This window comes from Natator depressus, chromosome 8 (assembly GCF_965152275.1).
Source record: "Natator depressus isolate rNatDep1 chromosome 8, rNatDep2.hap1, whole genome shotgun sequence".
Taxonomy (NCBI): Eukaryota; Metazoa; Chordata; order Testudines; family Cheloniidae; genus Natator; species Natator depressus.
The window spans coordinates 93,760,390-93,780,332 of NC_134241.1; the positions used below are offsets into that span (position 1 = coordinate 93,760,390).

The 19,943-nt window shown below is 45.2% G+C and overlaps 1 protein-coding gene across 2 annotated transcripts; it reads right to left on the minus strand.

Annotated features, from left to right (window-relative positions):
* Positions 1-406: 406 nt before the first annotated feature.
* TMEM61 (transmembrane protein 61) lies at positions 407-17,808 on the minus strand. 2 transcript variants are annotated; one of them, XM_074962297.1, is made up of 3 exons: positions 17,505-17,808; positions 11,773-12,137; positions 407-3,210 (listed from the first exon to the last, which is right to left on the minus strand). In XM_074962297.1, the coding sequence occupies exons 2-3, from the start codon at positions 12,120-12,122 to the stop codon at positions 2,925-2,927; spliced, it is 636 nt and encodes a 211-aa protein (XP_074818398.1). In that variant the 5' UTR covers positions 12,123-12,137; positions 17,505-17,808; the 3' UTR covers positions 407-2,924. The 2 variants fall into 2 exon arrangements, with proteins under 2 accessions (XP_074818398.1, XP_074818399.1); XM_074962298.1 differs by having other exon boundaries at positions 17,501-17,808.
* Between the last annotated feature and the right edge of the window lie 2,135 nt (positions 17,809-19,943).

Sequence of the window (19,943 nt, forward strand, 5' to 3'; positions counted from 1 at the left end):
TTTATCTTCTGTCTGTTTGTACAGGCTCTGGAATTCTCTTTGGCTCTATTTCCCAAACAAATGCTCCAATTCTCTTTGTAAATAAATACAAAGAAACCAACTGCCAGCTACCCTGCCATAAAGAGTCAGTGGGAGTGCAGGAGGGCGGGAAGGAGCAAAGATAATGGCAGGAGAACAGCTTTTCATGGTCAGAGAGAGCAAAAACAATATTTGAAAAATACCTCAGCAACGTCCTTCAAAGTTTCTCTCATTGAACGTGGAGGTTCTTCGTGAGCCAGGCCTTCCTTCACACACTAGTAAGTGTTAGTCTTAGAAGATGGTTTGCAAGGAGTGAAATTACATCAGTTCTGTCTGTGCTGAGCGTGGGGACAGATTAGGCTTTGGATATTGTCCACCATCCCCAGCTAGTGAGAGATTATTTATTAGAAGCAGTGCTGTTTTAAGGCTGTTGAACCACACACGCAGAGCAGGTCCTTGAATTGTTCTTCCATATCTACTATGGGGTCTGCAGAGCACTTCACAACCTAAACGTCCTCTGACGAGGACACATCTAAGGTTATGGGCCTTCTGCCAGAAGAAATCCTACAACAATCCCTCTTTTACAGAGTTTGTTGCTTAGATGCCAAGGATCAAATGACAACAGCCTATACTTTATCTGGCCTTCACGGCTGGCTTAGATGCGCATTTGTTTATTGAAACTGTATAACGTATTTAAGTGGCTCTGGGTGTACAGTGATAGCGCACTAGGTAAAAATCAAACACAAATACAAAAACTCTACTACATGCTTAAGACCAAAAGGCAGTAAATGAAGTCACATAAGTATTTGGGGTCATTTGTCGGGAGGGGAGAACAAACAGGAAACAGCTGAGATATGAATGAATGTCCTTTATAAGCAATTATTGGTCACAGTTTTGGAAAATTAATTGTAAGCACGGTATATACTTTATTTTTGCTTTAATATTTTTATGGGGGGAAGATTGTCCATTAACTTCAGTTTGCAACAACAAACAACAAAAGAACCAAGCAAAAATTCCTTAAAAAACAAAAAAAAATCCAACTCCTCCCAGCCCAAGAAATAGGAGGAGACAAGCCCCTCCCCGCCCCATAAAGGAGAAATAAATCAACTAGAAAACAGAGACCCCACAACCCCAGCACACACACAAAAGCAATGACTACACACTACTCTTCTTCATCTCCTCATGCCTCTAGAGAGTCTATATTGGCATACGCACACAGAATCATAAAGGTTCCATCAGGATCCTGGCAATTCCCACACACAGGGAATGCCTAGAACTTTGCAACAATTTTCACAGGAGATTTTTATTTTGCAACTACAAATTCTTTTACACAATTCCAGTCTGAATGTGAAGCATTTACTGTAAGCTCTGGGGAGAGGTTCACTCCTGTGGACTCAGTGGCAGACTTTCCGCTACAGAGGCAAGGCTCCAAAGGCTTGGGGACAGATTCTTAGCTGGTGTAATCCGCGTAGTTCCTCTGTGGCCATGGCACTCTGTGAATTTACACTGTCTGAGGATCTAGCTTAGTCTCACTCTAAAATGGTCATACATTTTGATTCCCTGAAGCTGCTTGATTGCTTCCCTCCCATTAATGCTTTGATATGTGTCACCATGGTGATTTTACAGGCTTGCTTTCTCCCACTGCCTTATGTGTGATTTCCCACGACAGCGAGAACTCTGCACTTCCTATATTTGTGTCCGTGTGTATGGCAAATGACAGTCATAAAGTACACTGGCTAGTCATCATTGCCATCCATAAAAGTGACAACACTACCTCTCCCCTCTTCTTCTGCAATTGCCAGAAGTGTGCCCCACAGCTGTTTCTGGAGCTCATGGGTTTTCCATGAGACAGCAGCAAAGTGATTGACTTCGTGGGACAGCAGGCTGAATACAAGCCACTCAGATTATAAAGCTCTGCCCTCGACTCATTAGCTAATTAGTATCAAGGATTCCCCACAAGACGTTATTTGGGAGAGTTTGTCTTGCGTTGCTCGCAGAACAGGGAAGCTGGGTTTTTTTTCCTCCTGGGCAAACAATCAATTGAAGTAAGCACATTTTTGCCATACATATACACACTATACTGGCTGGATTTTCAGAGGTGCTGAGCACTTCAGCTCATGACCAATGGCTGGGTAAAGCTTAAGTCCCAGCGTTCTTATCTACCAGAACAACCTCGGAGCCGAATGACTTAGGGAAATGTTGTCAAAAGTACATTCAGCACCTAGGAGCCAAGGCCAAGCTTCTCAAAAGAAACTGGTGATTTGGGATGTCTCAAGTTTGTGGGGCTCAACTTGAGGCTCCTTAAGAGCCTGTTTTTCAGAGGCGAGTTGCTCAGCACCGTCTGAAAATCAAACCCCTTTAAGGGGTCTTATGCTGGACACCCAAAAATCACCACTGAAAATCTTAGCTGGTGTCACTGAGTGGCAATGCAGCTTAGCCTGCTTAGTGACTAAATCATTTCTTAAGATGGCACTTAGGCACCTAAGTTACCAGGCTTTTATAAAAATGTTACCCTAAGATGCTAGTCTTGGCTGGATCTCTCTTGTAAAGATTTCCCCATGCATTTCAACAGGCATCCTAGGTTCTCAAAAATATTTTCTTCTCTGTCCTGCTACCTGTCAAATATTTGCAATCATCAGTAATTGTATTAAAAATATGAAAGCTTGAAAACATTCTGATTATCCACACAACTCAGAAAATGGCAGCATTGAGATTATCTGGATTTACTGTAATTATTCTGGATTTACTCCTAGAAAAGACAGAAAAGCCATTTTGATCTGAATAGCTGATTTATGTTTCCCCTCTCACTTCATGATCATTACTTTAGAGAAGGAAAGGGCAGGCTCCAAAGCAAACAGACGAGGCAGCAATCTATAGAGTCCAACGCATTGTATGTGGTTCATAGATCACACGCCATGTACACTGATGTCTTCGTAGCTGGGCGGTGGTGTAGCGCTGGGCTCACCCTGTGACTCTGTTTCCCTCCTGGATGGCATGGTCCTGAGCAGTACACTGTCTGAGGAGCTGCGTCTGCGGCAACCTGGCCACGTATCATCCTCATCTAAGTCTCCGTACAGAGGGGGTGTAGTCTCCTCCTTCCCGCCATGAGGTGGTATATAACCGAGGGTACTTTGAGCAGGCCTGCAGTTCAGGGCTTCTTCATAGGTGGGGATAGCATTGGCATCCCAGGCACTGAAACAAAAAGCAAAGCAAACCTGCATCAAGCTAAACCAAATCAAATGCATCAGATTGTAAAATAGGATTTATAATGAAGTACATGGACCAGGTAAAAGTAGCTATCGCATTAGCTAGCAGTTGCTCCAAAACTCAAGAGAGGTTTGAATTTGACCAGGTTACGCTTTCTTTAACAGGGGGAGGGGAGAACCTACCACTACCAATTGCATAAGAATAGTCACAATTATTAAACCAGAGGTCCTTAGACTGTGGTCCCAAAGTGAGTCTGCAGGGGACTTGGTGGTGGTGTACGGAATGCTTGCTGGACACAAAAGTTGCAAAAGTGCTCAGCATCTAACAACTTCTACTGTGCCCCTGGTGCTGGTGGCTTCTCCTCCATTCCAGATGCTAAGCATTGTGTTAAAGTGTGGTTACATATTACTTCCTAATGTAAGCAATTGTTATTGTTATCACACGGAAGTCAAGGGAGCTGTTTCAAGAGAAATTTTCTGCATGAAAGCGTGGTCCACTTTAATGAAAGACGTTTGAGAAACCCCATCATAAGTGTCTGAAGGCACACAGTGCTGAAGGCAATTTTGGTCCACTGCCACTCTGCACCATGTGGTGGTGTTTATAACAGTGTGTCGAAAAGTGAGAAACTGTTAATACTTTACAGCAGCAACAGGCTGTGCGTTTGGGCATCCCAAAATATGGGCCTCTCCTGATCTGACATGATCGTGCAGCTGATTTTCAGGAGACCTGGAGAGATGCTATAGCTTCAAGCTTCCTTCCCACCCTCTCCTTCAAATTGCTCTTTAGCGTTTACTTCTGCTGTCATGTCTAGAGGGATTCAGCCAGCCAGTGATGCCTAGATTCTGTTGCAGTTGGGGCTAGCTGACTTTATTTATGTCTTTAAAAAAATCTTCACGTAGTTTAGAACCACAGACCCCAATGACGATCCAAGATCTTATTGTGCTAACTTGCCAAGGACAGTACAAACATGCTGCTAGGTTGCATTCCTGCCTGATCAGGTATAGTTTGAAACAAGAGGCAAGAAGGGAGTGTGGCAAATGAAAGCAGGGAAAATGGAGGAAAGGGAGGATGAGGGTTCCAAAAGCATCATGGGTATGGAAGTTATTGCAGGAGAGACTGGGGCTGTCCAAGTGCCTTTCAGATCCTGTCTGGGGTCTCTGGGTGCTGCCACAAGCCAAATACATATTATATTATCATTATTTATTAGGTATTAATAATGTTTACTGTTAATCATTAACTAATCAGCAGTGCGGAGAACCTGGGAAAAACACAATGTTTGTGCCTTTCAATTTTGTTTTGCTGAGTAAACATAGGCTGTGTACAGGTAAAACATTTGCACAACCTTTGATCTTCTCACTTCCCCTTTCCTTGAAGGGAAGATTATTTTTCAAAGCGGGTGGGAAATGTGTGTAAGGCCATGACCACAAACCTCTCAGTTAAACCTGTAAAAGGGCCTGGCTTGAGACTTGAGGTTTGTATTGCAGTGTTAGGACATGGTGACACACATACACACGCTCCAGAGAAACCCTGTGGGATCTCATGAAAACATCAAGCCATGATTCTTCCTTAGTCTGTAAACTATTGTACCTAAGGGAGCCAAAAGCTTGGGACTGAATGCCAGAACAAGGTGGGCATGTGTCACCACAGGAGACTTTCATCATTAGAATGGAACACAATGAAGTTTACATGTGAGGTGTTTACCTGAATTATCCACAGACCAGGCAGCACCTAGACAGCCTCTGTGCAAGCTGTCCTACGCTGCCCTGCCAACGGGTCTCATCCTGCCCTAGCACGAACACTGTTAGAGCTGCCGTCTGTTACAGGAGTGCTCTATAAATGGGAAGGTCTGCATATAGGTAAATAGTTAGTAGATAAGGTGGTAGTAGATGATGCTCAAGAATTCTGTTTGTACAGCCCCAAGCACGATAGGGTCCTGGTCCATGACGAGGGCTCCTAGGCGCTATGATAATATAAATAATAGTAACATCCAGCATTGTTCCTGGGGTTTGTAGGACCAATACATTTCTTCTTGCTGTGCACGGCAAGGGGCTTCTTGTGTGCAGCTCTTTACATGGAGCTCTTCACATCCACACACCAGTCAACAGGCTTCTCAGGCTCTCAGCAGGGCTAATACAGTTGCAAGCCAGAATTTGCCCAATTAGCTTATGGTGGGAAACTGGCCTTTTTAAACAAACAAGTTTGTAAGTCAACAAGTTGCCCCAGGCCGGCTGTGGGACGTTCAATAGAAGCTGGGTGGGAAAATTCCAAGAACACATTTGTTCACTGGAATTTGCTGATCTGTGGAAAACAAAACATTTCACAGAGACATTCACTTCTGATGAAGGCAGGGATTTGACTGAAACCTGCCTGGCTCCTGCCTGCTCGCCCACCCAGCTCCTCAGCAGCCCACCTGCCAGACTGCCTCAGAAATGGGGAGCCCAGAGCTCCCCAGGTCTATGTCCCCAGGGCAGCCTACCTGCCAGGTGGCCTTAGAGCAGGGGACCCTAGGGCTTCCAGGGCCTGCAGCTCTGGGGTAGACACCAAGCAGACTGCCCCGGAGTTGGGGATCCGTTCCCTTTGTGGAGAATTTTGGTTTCGTTCTGATTTGGAATGAAACCTCCAGTTTAAAAATATCACAATCCTCCATGAAACAGAATGACCTTTCTCTGCCCTGCTCTGTTCAAAGGTTTCCAAGTGCAAAAGCCAACACAGCTGCTGGGGTGGAAGGAGCTCGTTCACAACGGCAAAGCTTTCTTTGCTGAACTGTGTGTTTGTGGTGAACCCATAGTACTGGGCTAATCACCACCAGGTCATGGGGGTAGTACAGGAGAAGGGCCAAAATTAGTGGGCCAGACCTCAGCTGGTGTGCATCAGTGTAGTTCCACTGAGGCCAAAGGAACTACACTGATTGGCACCAGCTGAGGCTCTGGCCCTGGATTTTAAAAAGCTTCCCAAAAAGCCTCTGGATGATCAGGAGCCTGTAATTTGTGTCCCAAGAGAGAATTTTTACAGTAAGTGCTTATGTTCCTTTTAGACTTATTTTTCCCATAGCCTGATTTATAGAAGACACTTCCACGGGCTTTTTTTCCCCTTGGTGATTTATTTTGTTTTCAAAAATATCCCTGAAGTCACTCAGAGACAGAGAGCATGAGTACAGAAGAAAAAATGGTTTTGATTCAGAACTGGGAACAAGTCCCAGAGATTCAAACTGGGTGAAGAGTACCTAGCTAAATGTGCATTTTGGGGTGCTGGGGAGTCTGCCCCAAAGCCCATCAAAATCAGTGGGAATCTTTCCACTGACCTTAATGGACTTTGGATCAGGTCTTTTGTCTAACTGCATTTCTGTTCTACTTAGCAGTTAGTTGTGATGATTTTCTCCTGTGTGTGTGTTGTTTTTTTTTACCCTGTGTCCAATACAACTTGCTTCTATTTAAGATGACTGAGATTAGTTGTATGGACGGCAAGGTCAATGAAAACCACTGCCATATGCTGTGGTGAGATGCCCACTATTATTCCTAAAACAGCATCTTGAAATATCCTTCTGCATATGGTGCTGCAAGAAAGGTGGCTAAGATCAGCACGTACATGGGCAGAGCCAGCTGGCCTGAAGGATGCTAGGTTTGATTACGTCACGAGCAAGGCCCAGCAATTCCTATTGTATTGAAATCTATCTGCCGCCCCGACCGGGAAAACCGAGAAGTCTGCTGCTTGCCAGGAGCTAGGATTCGCGATGTGACGGAGAGACTGCCGAGGCTCATCAAGCCCTCGGATCACTACCCCTTCCTGCTTCTCCACGTGGGCACCAATGATACTGCCAAGAAGGACCTTGAGTGGATCACTGCGGACTACGTGGCTCTGGGAAGAAGGATAAAGGAGTTTGAGGCGCAAGTGGTCTTCTCGTCCATCCTCCCTGTGGAAGGAAAAGGCCAGGGTAGACCATCGAATCGTGGAAGTCAACAAATGGCTACGCAGGTGGCATCGGAGAGAAGGCTTTGGATTCTTTGGATTCACCATGGGATGGTGTTCCAAGAAGGAGGAGTGCTAGGCAGAGACGGGCTCCACCTAACGAAGAGAGGGAAGAGCATCTTCACAAGCAGGCTGGCTAACCTAGTGAGGAGGGTTTTAAATTAGGTTCACCGGGGGAAGGAGACCAAAGCCCTGAGGTAAGTGGGGAAGTGGGATACCGGGAGGAAGCACGAGCAGGAGCGTGTGAGAGGGGAGGGCTCCTGCCTCATACTGAGAAAGAGGGGCGATTAGCTGGTTATCTCAAGTGCCTATACACAAATGCACAAAGCCTGGGAAACAAGCAGGGAGAACTGGAAGTCCTGGCAAAGTCAAGGAATTATGACGTGATTGGAATAACAGAGACTTGGTGGGATAACTCACATGACTGGAGTACTGTCATGGATGGATATAAGCTGTTCAGGAAGGACAGGCAGGGCAGAAAAGGTGGGGGAGTTGCACTGTATGTAAGAGAGCAGTATGACTGCTCAGAGCTCTGGTATGAAACTGCAGAAAAACCTGAGAGTCTCTGGATTAAGTTTAGAAGTGTGAGCACCAAGGGTGATGTCGTGGTGGGAGTCTGCTATAGACCACCGGACCGGGGGATGAGGTGGACGAGGCTTTGTTCCGGCAATTCGCAGAAGCTACTAGATCGAATGCCCTGGTTCTCATGGGAGACTTCAATCACCCTGATATCTGCTGGAAGAGCAATACAGCAGTGCACAGACAATCCAGGAAGTTTTTGGAAAATGTAGGAGACAATTTCCTGGTGCAAGTGCTGGAGGAACCAACTAGGGGCAGAGCTCTTCTTGACCTGCTGCTCACAAACCAGGAAGAATTAGTAGGGGAAGCAAAAGTGGATGGGAACCTGGGAGGCAGTGACCATGGGATGGTCGAGTTCAGGATCCTGACACAAGGAGGAAAGGAAAGCAGCAGAATACGGACCCTGGACTTCAGAAAAGCAGACTTTGATTCCCTCAGGGAACTGATGGGCAAGATCCCCTGGGAGAATAACATGAGGAGGAAAGGAGTCCAGGAGAGCTGGCTTTATTTTAAAGAATCCTTATTGAGGTTACAGGAACAAACAATCCCGATGTGTAGAAAGAATAGTAAATATGGCAGGCGACCAGCTTGGCTTAACAGTGAAATCCTTGCTGATCTTAAACACAAAAAGAAGCTTACAAGAAGTGGAAGATTGGACAAATGACCAGGGATGAGTATAAAAATATTGCTCGGGCATGCAAGAGTGAAATCAGGAAGGCCAAATCACATCTGGAGTTGCAGCTAGCAAGAGATGTTAAGAGTAACAAGAAGGGTTTCTTTAGGTATGTTGGCAACAAGAAGAAAGTTAAGGAATGAGGGAGGCAACCTAGTGACAGAGGATGTGGAAAAAGCTAATGTACTCAATACTTTTTTTGCCTCTGTCTTCACAAACAAGGTCAGCTCCCAGGCTGCTGCGCTGGGCAACACAGCATGGGGAGGAGGTGACCAGCCCTCTGTGGAGAAAGAAGTGGTTCGGGACTATTTAGAAAAGCTGGACGTGCACAAGTCCATGGGGCCAGATGCGTTGCATCCGAGAGTGCTAAAGGAGTTGGCGGATATGATTGCGGAGCCATTGTCCATTATCTTTGAAAACTCGTGGCGATCCGGGGAAGTCCCGGACGACTGGAAAAAGGCTAATGTAGTGCCCATCTTTAAAAAAGGGAAGAAGGAGGATCCTGGGAACTACAGGCCAGTCAGCCTCACCTCAGTCCCCGGAAAAATCATGGAGCAGGTCCTCAAGGAATCAATTCTGAAGCACGTAGAGGAGAGGAAAGTGATCAGGAACAGTCAGCATGGATTCACCAAGGGCAAGTCATGCCTGACTAATCTAATTGCCTTCTATGACGAGATAACTGGTTCTGTGGATGAAGGGAAAGCAGTGGACGTGTTGTTCCTTGACTTTAGCGAAGCTTTTGACACTGTCTCCCACAGTATTCTTGTCAGCAATTTAAAGAAGTATGGGCTGGATGAATGCACTATAAGGTGGATAGAAAGTTGGCTAGATTGTCGGACTCAACGGGTAGTGATCAATGGTTCCATGTCTAGCTGGCAGCCAATATCAAGCGGAGTGCCCCAAGGGTCGGTCCTGGGGCCGGTTTTGTTCAATATCTTCATAAATGATCTGGAAGATGGTGTGGATTGCACCCTCAGCAAGTTTGCAGACGACACTAAACTAGGAGGAGTGGTAGATACGCTGGAGGGTAGGGATAGGATACAGAGGGACCTAGACAAATTGGAGGATTGGGCCAAAAGAAATCTGATGAGGTTCAACAAGGACAAGTGCAGAGTCCTGCACTTAGGATGGAAGAATCCCATGCACCACTACAGACTAGGGACCGAATGGCTAGGCAGCAGTTCTGCGGAAAAGGACCTAGGGGTGACAGTGGACGAGAAGCTGGATATGAGTCAGCAGTGTGCCCTTGTTGCCAAGAAGGCCAATGGCATTTTGGGATGTATAAGTAGGGGCATTGCCAGCAGATCGAGGGACGTGATCGTTCCCCTCTATTCGACATTAGTGAGGCCTCATCTGGAGTACTGTGTCCAGTTTTGGGCCCCACACTACAAGAAGGATGTGGAAAAATTGGAGAGAGTCCAGCGGAGGGCAACAAAAATGATTAGGGGACTGGAACACATGACTTATGAGGAGAGGCTGAGGGAACTGGGATTGTTTAGTCTGCGGAAAAGAAGAATGAGGGGGGATTTGATAGCTGCTTTCAACTACCTGAAAGGTGGTTCCAAAGAGGATGGATCTAGACTATTCTCAGTGGTAGCGGATGACAGGACAAGGAGTAACGGTCTCCAGTTGCAGTGGGGGAGGTTTAGGTTGGATATTAGGAAAAACTTTTTCACTAGGAGGATGGTGAAACACTGGAATGAGTTACCTAGGGAGGTTGTGGAATCTCCTTCCTTAGAAGTTTTTAAGGTCAGGCTCGACAAAGCCCTGTCTGGGATGATTTAGTTGGGGATTGGTCCTGCTTTGAGCAGGGGGTTGGACTAGATGACCTCCTGAGGTCCCTTCCAACCCTGATATTCTATGATTCTATGAAAGGCCACGTGCTCCTGGTGGTGGGACGTGCCCGGAAATCAACATCTGCTACAGTCAGTGGTACACTTCCAGCCCTCCCTAAAGTTTAGGAGGGAAGAGTTGAGGTTAGGCAAAAGGAAAAGGCTCACAGCTAAGCAACTGGGCAATGGACCAGACTCCCATGGGATTTGAGGGAGGCTCAGTTGCTGATTCGCACCAGCTGAGAGAGCTGTTCCTAAAGCAAAAGCCCCCAACCCAATGCAGGATGATCAGGTTGAATGTCACAAATCATTTTTTCCCAGCCCTAATATTTATGGCATCCCATAGTTTCTCAAACACCACTGTTGAGCCACGCAACACTTCCAAGCAGTCTGCAGAGCTGTACCTGTCACAATAATGGAGCGCAGGCAAGTGAAACAAGAGGCAGTTGTGCCCTGCCAGAAGGGTTCAATTGCACAGATTCTTGCAGAAGAATCTGTCTCTTGTAGTCTTCAGCTTGTTGGGTCATGACACAAAACCTGAAACCTGTCACAGAGACAATCTGTCTGGTGGTTGTTCCTTTGAGGGTAAAAACAATCACAACCACATTTCCTGATGACACCAGCTATGAAGCAGCAGCAAACATGAGCCAAATTGCAAAGCAACCTGACGGGAACAAAGCAATTAAGACTACAGAGAATTTAGGAGTATTGATGCTAATGAGCACACAGTCCTACCCCTGTGGAGAGGAAATATACTGCAGACACAAAGTGGTCAATGGGAAATATATCTGAGCAGCAGCATCCATCACAACAAAGTGAGCTTATTTCTACCTTGTCTTGATGCAGTCCTAATATTATCTTTTAAAATAACCAAGGACTAGAGTTACCATAGGGAAAATGTGGAATTGGCATAGACAGCTGTCTTCTTAAGGTAGTAATCTCCTAGTGGCCCACAGTAGGAAAAGGGTATGTACTAAGGTATTGCCAACCCCAAACATTGTGAGTCGGGCTCCACAAATCATGTGTTTGGCTTAAAAACCATGAGTTTGGGATTCTTTTATTTGCTCTCTGGTTTCTGAGCCTTTAGAGTTCACTCAGGTCACATTTTCAAGTTTTTCTCTGAAGCCATGAAAGCTAGAAATTTACTAAGAAAGAAAGAAAGGCTGAGAGTCTCTTGATTCCAGCAGCTGGGGCTTTCAGAGAAACAGTGAATACTTGTGATTAAAAATCCTGATAGTTGGCTACACTGGAGTAAGTAGTACTTAACTAACCCTCCCATCTCCTTTGTGAAGGAGGTTATGTTTGATCAGTGCTTTGAACATCTAAAATCCTACATAAACACTCAGCTTTATTATATGGTAGTTTAATCATGTAAGTTACTTATTGTCTGGTCTTGGAAATCCTAAAAATCAATGAAAACTAGGGTTTAAAAGAACTCGTATTTAAAAAAGCATAGTTTCCCTTTTGAGAGTCATCGGTAGCAGAGATGGCACTAACCTGCATGTCCTTTTATCAAGAGGTTCCACGGTGAAGTAGTGTAGGTCTCTAGAGAAGTGGTACTGATAGTGTCGAGACATCCCCCGAGCGTTTGCTTTCACTGACCACAGAAGCCCAAAGAGGAGGAGGATGCCACCGATGCCACAGCAGAAGAAGCTGACAGACCTGAGCAGTGCATTAGAGGAGGAGGAGTTCGGCACCACTTTGGCTTCTCCATGAGGCACAGCCATAGCATCGTTATTAGACGTGGGTCCCACCTCTCCATCGCTCCACCAGGCAAAACAAAGCGTTCCTGTCACCAGCAGGATAGCTCCAGTGATGGTCACTCCATAGCGGAAAGAAGCAGCCATTCTACAGCCAGAGGCCTAGATATCAAACAGGTCAAAAGGAGAAGGTGACAGGGCCTAGGTCATGCTGAAATAAAGGAAAGGGACTGAGGTGATAGGGATGCTGTCATGGTTTCCAGAAGGCAGGACCTTCCAGATGGGACAGCTGTCAAGCAAGAACCACTCTGTGGCTTACAGACTTCGGTGTCCTCTTAAATTGCTTACTATGGGCCAAACGCTCCTCTCACATATGCAGTTCCCACCATTTCAAATGGGAGTTGAACATGTGTCTGAGGAGGGAATTTGGCCCCCTGAACCCAAGAGTAAAGATACCTATAGCTTTGGGCCTGTGAACCCTTCAGCGACCTTGTAAATATCTTTACAGTCTTTAAAAATAAAGTCTAACATTCCTATCCAGGCTAGATGAAAATCCAGAATTGGTGTCTGTCAGCTCCAGAGATTTGCATATTTTTTTGTCTTTGGATTTCACTCCAGACTTCCTCCCAGCTTGGAAAAGTGCCAGATTGTTTTATGGTCAAAGCTCTTTCCAAGATGTTAGGGGAAAGGATATAAACCTAAGCTGCCATACCTTCCAAATCAGGTACAATTATTACATGTTTTCTCATCTGAGTGGTGACTGTAAAACACTGGCTCAGGGACAGCAGGTATCCTGACCGAAGCACAGCTAGGGATAGATCAGGCTATGCTGCACTCTTGCTCTCTGAGTTAGTTCTCCAGCTGAAAGTTAGAACACTAAGACTCGTGTATATCTACATGCATTTACTCCACTGCAATTAATTTCATTATTGTGGGTAGCTCCAATAGAATAAACTCTAAGATGCTGGCAAACCAGGAAGACATCCAAAGCAATAAATAAGCTGCCTGAGCTCGCATCCAGGAGGCTAGGTGGATCCAAGCTTGGGTGGCTAGCGCAAGCCACCACCGGTGCCACAATGTCAACACTGATATTCTTAGTACGCTAACTCCAGCTGAGCTAACACAAGTCCATCTACCTAGGCTGCAGTGTAGATATACCCTTGGTCTACAGCACCTGGCAATCGCAGAGTTCCTATCAAAGACTGAGTTCCAAGCTAGAATTTTAATAGGAGTCAATGAGCAACCACCTTAAGAGTCAGGGATCTGTCTGCCACGTATAAGCTAAGCACTTTTGGAGGGCAAACAAATCATTGCTTTTCCGATGCACTCCTCAACAAGTTGGACCCCAATTCTGTAGTAAGGTGCCTTGGTTCTAATTCTCTGGCAGTTTCATTTAAATAAGAAAATAGACATTTATTTTGAAATTAAATGTAATTTATTTTCTCTCTCCTGCAGTCTCAGTTTGTGATATTGCACATGTATTGATGGTGCATCTCTGCATGGTAAAAGGTATTGGGGGTAAGGGGAGAAGTTTAGTAGCTAGATATGGGGTTTTGGGGGTGGCTGGCATTTTGGGATTGAGGGATAAGCAAATTAGACGGATGCTTCTGCTGAAATGCTCAGCAGCATTAACATTTATGCCATCGTTAGGGTTCAGAGTCAAAACACCTTGACATGAACAAGGAAATTCACATCACACAGAGCTATTGTTTTCTGCAGCTGCATAAAGGCATCATGGTCTCAACTAACCTTGACAGTGTGATCTGTGTAAACTTCAAAACCACCAGGGTCAGAAACAATATTGTTTAGACTGAAAAGATAGCTTCTGGAGTCCAATTCTGTGGCTACGAAATTGTGGGATACAGGAAGCCCTTGCTACCTGAGTTGGAATTTTAATGGCTTTTGGTAACTGGTTCAGATTATGTCTATTTGTTAAATATGGGATTTTTCCCCTCTGTAAAATGCGACATTATCTGTGTGTGTACAGTGCCTGTCACCTGGGGCTCCGAACTTGGTTGGGCCTATACAAGGCACTGTAATACTAAATTAATAATAATAATGTATATGCTTATAGTAAAAAGAATGCGGGGGAAAGAATACAGCTGATATGTTACACAAACTGAATACAGTGGTTCAACAGCTTTCCATGAGCGGTGAGGCTGCCCTTTACTGTATTTTTGCTGCAGTGGTATTCATTTAACCTCATTTTTCACGTTACAAATTAGCTTGAAGATCATCTTCAAAACTGAGTAGCCAGATGAATCCACACCACATCTGTAACCCACGAGCTGTAGTTAAGTAAAAAGCACCAGTAAACGTCCAAAAGTTCAAGATCAGTTCAGCATTGTCAAAACTGCAGCTACTTATCAGACGGGCCAACTAATGGAAACCTGAATTACTTGGTAGTGAAAGAAATGCTATGTGATCTGATCCACATTTAATGAAGAGCGAAGATGAGAAGTAAGATTTATTAAAGTCACCAGAAGCCTGGATGACTCAGAGGACGGATAACATGATACATCTTTCAGCTTGAGGTCATGGGTTCCAATCCATCCCAGGCTGGCATTAAGCCAAAATTACCATCTGCTAACTGATTAGTGGTCATTGCAAAATGAATTAGTGTTTCATGTGTGTAAGTAGACAGGTCAACATATTGGAATTGGTACCATCATTGGCAACCTAAGGAGAGAAAGCAGTGGATGGATTGACTGGAGAGGGAGATTGAACTTTACTATGAACGTGACCCCTCCAGTGCAGCCTGAGGGTACATAAGCAGGGTAGCATGGAGAAGTTTGCCCATGTGCTGTCCTTGAAGTGTGGTACCTCATCATGCATATATAGAGGACTCTGGTCTCCAGAGTTTGTCAGTTGATCATTTTTTGTGAGCATTAAATTCTACTGATTTTTTTTTCAAATGAATGAAATAATAATCAACGAAGAAAAATGATTTTTTATGGAAATATTAGCAAAGAGCCTCACACCAAAGTCCCTGGATCTAAGTAATCCCAAATTTAGTGAAGTTCAGATGCCAATTCAAAATTCAGCCCTTTGATCCAACAGTCAAATCCCCACCAATGGAATTTCAGCTGGATCCAGAAATCCACCAACACATCTCAGATTGCAGGATCAGGGAGCCTTTGAACGTGAGACCCTTCTCAGGATCTCAATGAGCAATTTAACCTTCAATCAAAAGGCTTCATACCAGAGTCCCCTTCAAAACTCCACTTCCTCTCAAAAGCACTGATGTGTTTGTTTTCTTCTCCCACTTAGGAGGCTTTTCAATTGACTTTCATAGGCTAAGACCATTTGGAAGATTTGTATATTCAGGGCTTCAATTAACATAGCTAACAAAGTATTTAAAGTTAAAGGCCTTGATCCTGCAATTGCAGCATCACCAACTCTCATGATTTTATCATGAGTCTTGTGATAGTTCGTGTTTTTTGTTGAAGCCCCAGCTCCTGGAGTCAAGTGATGACATGAAAATCTCAACTTCCATTTAACAAAAAATAAGATTCTAGCCTAAATAGTTGTGGAGAAAAGCTTGAAAACATGAGCTAAGTGCACCCTGAAGGCCCAGAAAGCAAAGAAAAGCACCTCCATATTCACTATTTCCCCAATACATGATTTTTTGGGGGCCTGGCTCAGGATTCTGCAATCAGCTTCAGATGGATGGATTCCTGCCCTGCGTACTGCCCACATTGCCCTCATGGGTAGGAGTGTAGATGCAGGGCCCTAAACAGTATAAAGATAACTTGAAGAGGAGAGGAGAAGTTTTATCTTAAATCCAGTAGATGCCTGTTCATTATTTTGTATGCAAATAACCCCGAGAACGCTCTTCAGTTCTGCCTTCCAGAATTACTGCGTGGGGGAGGTTAAGAACTGAAGGGAGTCTTGGTGCTTGTGAAGTGTGATAGATTGACAGCTCTAGAGAATAAAGTTCTCTCTTGACATAATAGGCACAGCACAGGTAGTGACAGCGCAAGCTTCCGCCACCCACCCACCCTCCCACCCCGCCTGCCTCAGGCTGGATCCAAGAGGGTGATTTTTTCAACACGACAGGTTCCTGCTCTGACACCCCACCTCTGTTCCCACCACCACCACACACAGTTTTTTTTTACTACACCCACAACAACAAAACGTGCAGCATAGGCTTTTAAACCCTTTTTAAAAGGCTTCTCAAACATTTAATGTTTATCCCAATGTGTGAGCTGAAGGGGAAAGAGGACAGAGAAGCAGGGGGAAGAGCGAAAGGACTTTATCCCTCTCTGTGGCGATGGCTAAAACCATAACTACAAGAGACTACGGTTCTCCCTGGTTCACATAGTTCCAAAGGCAAAAGACATCGCTGCTCTTCAGAATGCACCAAAATGAGTCATGTCAGGTATTATCAAACAAATTCCAAGAGAAGGATGCACTGAGAGCACCCCTCCTCCCACCAAGGATGGCTAATTACTAATTTCAAATACTGTCACCCAGCCAATGAGACACTTGGATAGCTTGTTCCCCCATCCACCCACCCCATTTCCTATATTAATCCATAAAGAGAAAACCCTTTGACCTGATTCTAAACAATCCTTATGGGGGAAAACGTATTTGTATGTTCCATATACAACTATTATTACTATAGATGTCTCCAACAAGATACTTAGATATTGCATCCCCCATACAATTATGCAGATGATGATTCATAAGATCTACTGTTAGTTAGAAAAACCATCTTATCCAGAGCCACAAGAGACAGAACGAGGCTTGAATTTCCCCCATATCAAGAGAAAGTATGACTCCACCTCCACTGCCAGTCTCTCAACTGTGCACTCTTGATGCTTTTAATGCTCACAAATAAATACAATTAAGAAAACAAAGTAGGCTGAGAAGCTGGCGTGTTTAAGAAGGTTCCATCTAGCTTAGATTTGAGAGAGAGAGAGATTTATATATATTTCAGTGCAAAACAAAATCAAAATACTGGTTGAGTTTTAACACAGCATTCAAGTAACTCTGCTAATATATTAACCTCCTACATGTGGGCTCGAGATGAGATCACATGCCCTGATGGCAGATTTGCAAGATGGAAGCACTTCTGCAATGGGATATGCAACCATGTTTTCAAAAAGCATTGCTGACGTTGTGTGCTCTGGGGGACTAAAGAAGGATGAGAAGAGTGGTGCCCAGTCCACTCAAAAATTAAGGGACATACCTGAACTTGTGGGCCATGGTCTTTTGGAAACTGGTAACATAAATGACTGGGGATAGAATTATGCAACATGGCAGGTTCTGATTAACAGAGCAGGGCACAGTGCCTAGCTAACTCAGCCCATAGGGATCCCAACTCTTTTTAAAAAGAGGGCACTTTATATTGACTGCTGTCAGACAGATCTGGATGTTAAGCAACCCCACTAACAAGAGAATACATCCTATTCCCCTCTGAGTTTCTAACATCTTCGTGGTGCAAAGTCGCTAACAAGCACTGCTCCTCCTTTCCCTTACTGCATACCTAGGGCTGGGAGGCAAAGTAGGGGGGTACTCACCCACCTCACAGCCTCAGATACCCCCCCATCCGCTCAGCTGACAGAGGGCCTGGAGAGCAGCAACTGAAACTCTTCTAGCAGCAGGGGCCAGAGCACTAGACGGATCTGCTCCGGGGAATGCTAGCCTTGCGTACACAGGTCCCAGTCCGACAGTCCAAGCTCCCCAGTGCCTACAAAGAAAACTTTGGCAACAGCAGCGCCCCCCAGCGGAGAGGAGAGAGGCTCCCACTGAGCTAGTGCAAAAACAAACAACAAAAAAAATCACAAAACAAAGCAAGAGCAGCTGCTGTAATCTCAGAGTCACAAGTGATGCTGCTGCACAAGATCCTTCATGCAAACTAGCAAACCCCTCCCACCCCGCCCTCTGCTTATTCCACGGACACTCCTTTGGAAAGTCTGTTCTCATCAAGGGAGTGTGGCTACAGCGCTCCTCCTGCTGCCTAGCCAGCCACACCCCAGCCTGCAGTAGGCACCCCGCCCCGCGGAAAGCTTGTCTTCCATACACGCTTTATCTTGCCCTGACAAGAATCAGGGCAAAACCATTCGCCCAGAATCCCATTAAGTGGGCAGAACGTCATGGGAACCCCATCAAATCCTCCCCCCAGAGCTACAGATGTTTCACCGAAGTCCTTGTTTCCTCCACTCAGGAAAAGCCCTGCGTGTGGCAACCCGCCTGTGCTGCCACTCTTGCCTAGGGTTGTTTCTGCTCGGCTTGCCTTGTCAAGTGAGGCGGCAGCCTGCTTCCAAGAATTCAGTAAGGCTGGCCGGCTGCTCCGTTTTCGCTGTTGATTCACCTTCCCGTTCCCATCCTACTGGGAGCATCAGGTATAAAGTGATGCGATTACATGACAAGCTCAATTTTCATTTAAAAACAAGCAAGTCTAGCCCGTTAGGTTACCATAAAGCAGCTTGAAAACAAGAGCTTAAAAACGAGAAAGCAAATAAAAAGAACCCCAACTGTATTGTTGTTGTTTTCTTAATCTCCTGGTTTTAAGCCAATCTCATGATGTGGGGCGGGGCAGACACATCATTTTTGAATGTTTGGAGTGGGCCATGCTGCAGGAAAGGCACTGGCTCTGAGCACAAGCCAGCACAGAAACAAACAAACAGCAGTGGGGCAGTTTAGAGGCTGAGGGTAGCGAAGAAAGGATGATCTAGTGGTTAGGGCACATGCCCAGGCATGGGGAGAGCGGGGGTGCAGTCTGTGCTCTGCCACAACCTGACTGTGTGACCTTGAGCAAGTCACTTAGCCTCTGCGTGCCTCTGTTCCCTGTAGATGAGGGATGGGCGCATTTCCCTGCCTCGCAGTGGTGCTGCGTCATTAAAGATTGTGATTGTGGTACTGGGGGCCACATAAGCACCGGAGATAGAGACCTAGTGTTCCCTGTTTCTGGCCTAAGTTTTCAGGCTGAATACTTTTAATTGGCAGTGGCTCGAATCACCTGTGGATCTGGATTCCAAACAAGTGTGAAGTTTGAGGGTGTTCCAGTCTAAGGTTTGGCGACTTGTCCACCTTTATTGTTCTGTTTGATATCTGGATTTATAGGCTTTTTAACAGGTGAAATTCTGTAAAATTTGACATGCATGACCAGAAATTGTCCTGTGCCACTGTATAGTGTTGCTGTGTGGTGCTTAAGAGCTGTCATGTTTCTCCCCAGAAACAGCTAAACACCTCTGTAGCTCACTTACTTCCCTGTAAGAGTGCTGCAAGACTTACCACTGTAATAATGAATTAACACTTTACAAGTATACAACACCTTTCATCCACAAACATCATTACAAAAGTGGTTAGTCTCCCCAATTTCCAGAGGGAAAAAAGGAGGCACAGAGAGAGTAAGTGACCTGCCCACGTTCACACAGTAGCAGAGCGTAGACTAGAACCCAGTAATATTGAATCTCACTTCTAGCCACTAGTCTATGCTGCCTCCACCTAAACCTGGTACATTCATGTTTGCAAAGCAGTTGATGGCTCTCAGTAAAGGGTTCTATGTAGGTGTTAAGTATCAGAATTATAAACAAACTACAAGCGTTCCAAATGGCTTTGAAATCATGATTTTTCAGTTGACGCGAGTGTTTCTTCATTCTGCGGTCTGGATTTATAGGCGTTGTCTATGTTTGAGTGTTGCCAGTTCAAAACACGGTGCATCAGTAAGCAATGTGTGCAATGTCACCTTCATGCAGGGTGGTGCAGGGAGAGTCCTGATTTTGAAAGAGTTTGCTCCTGTGAACAATTACTTTCAAAAGGAACTAATGTGCCTTCTGGAAGGAGTCGAATTGATTACTATTGCCCATGACAAACTTCAAAAAAGAGAGAGACATTTGAAGAGTCCTCCAGAGATGTCACCCAAGTACCTTGTTTTGAAAGATGCATGTGATGAAACGTTAACGTTAAGATGTGCCACCAAAAGAGCCAAGGTATTGCTCCCAAAATTTCAAGATTTCT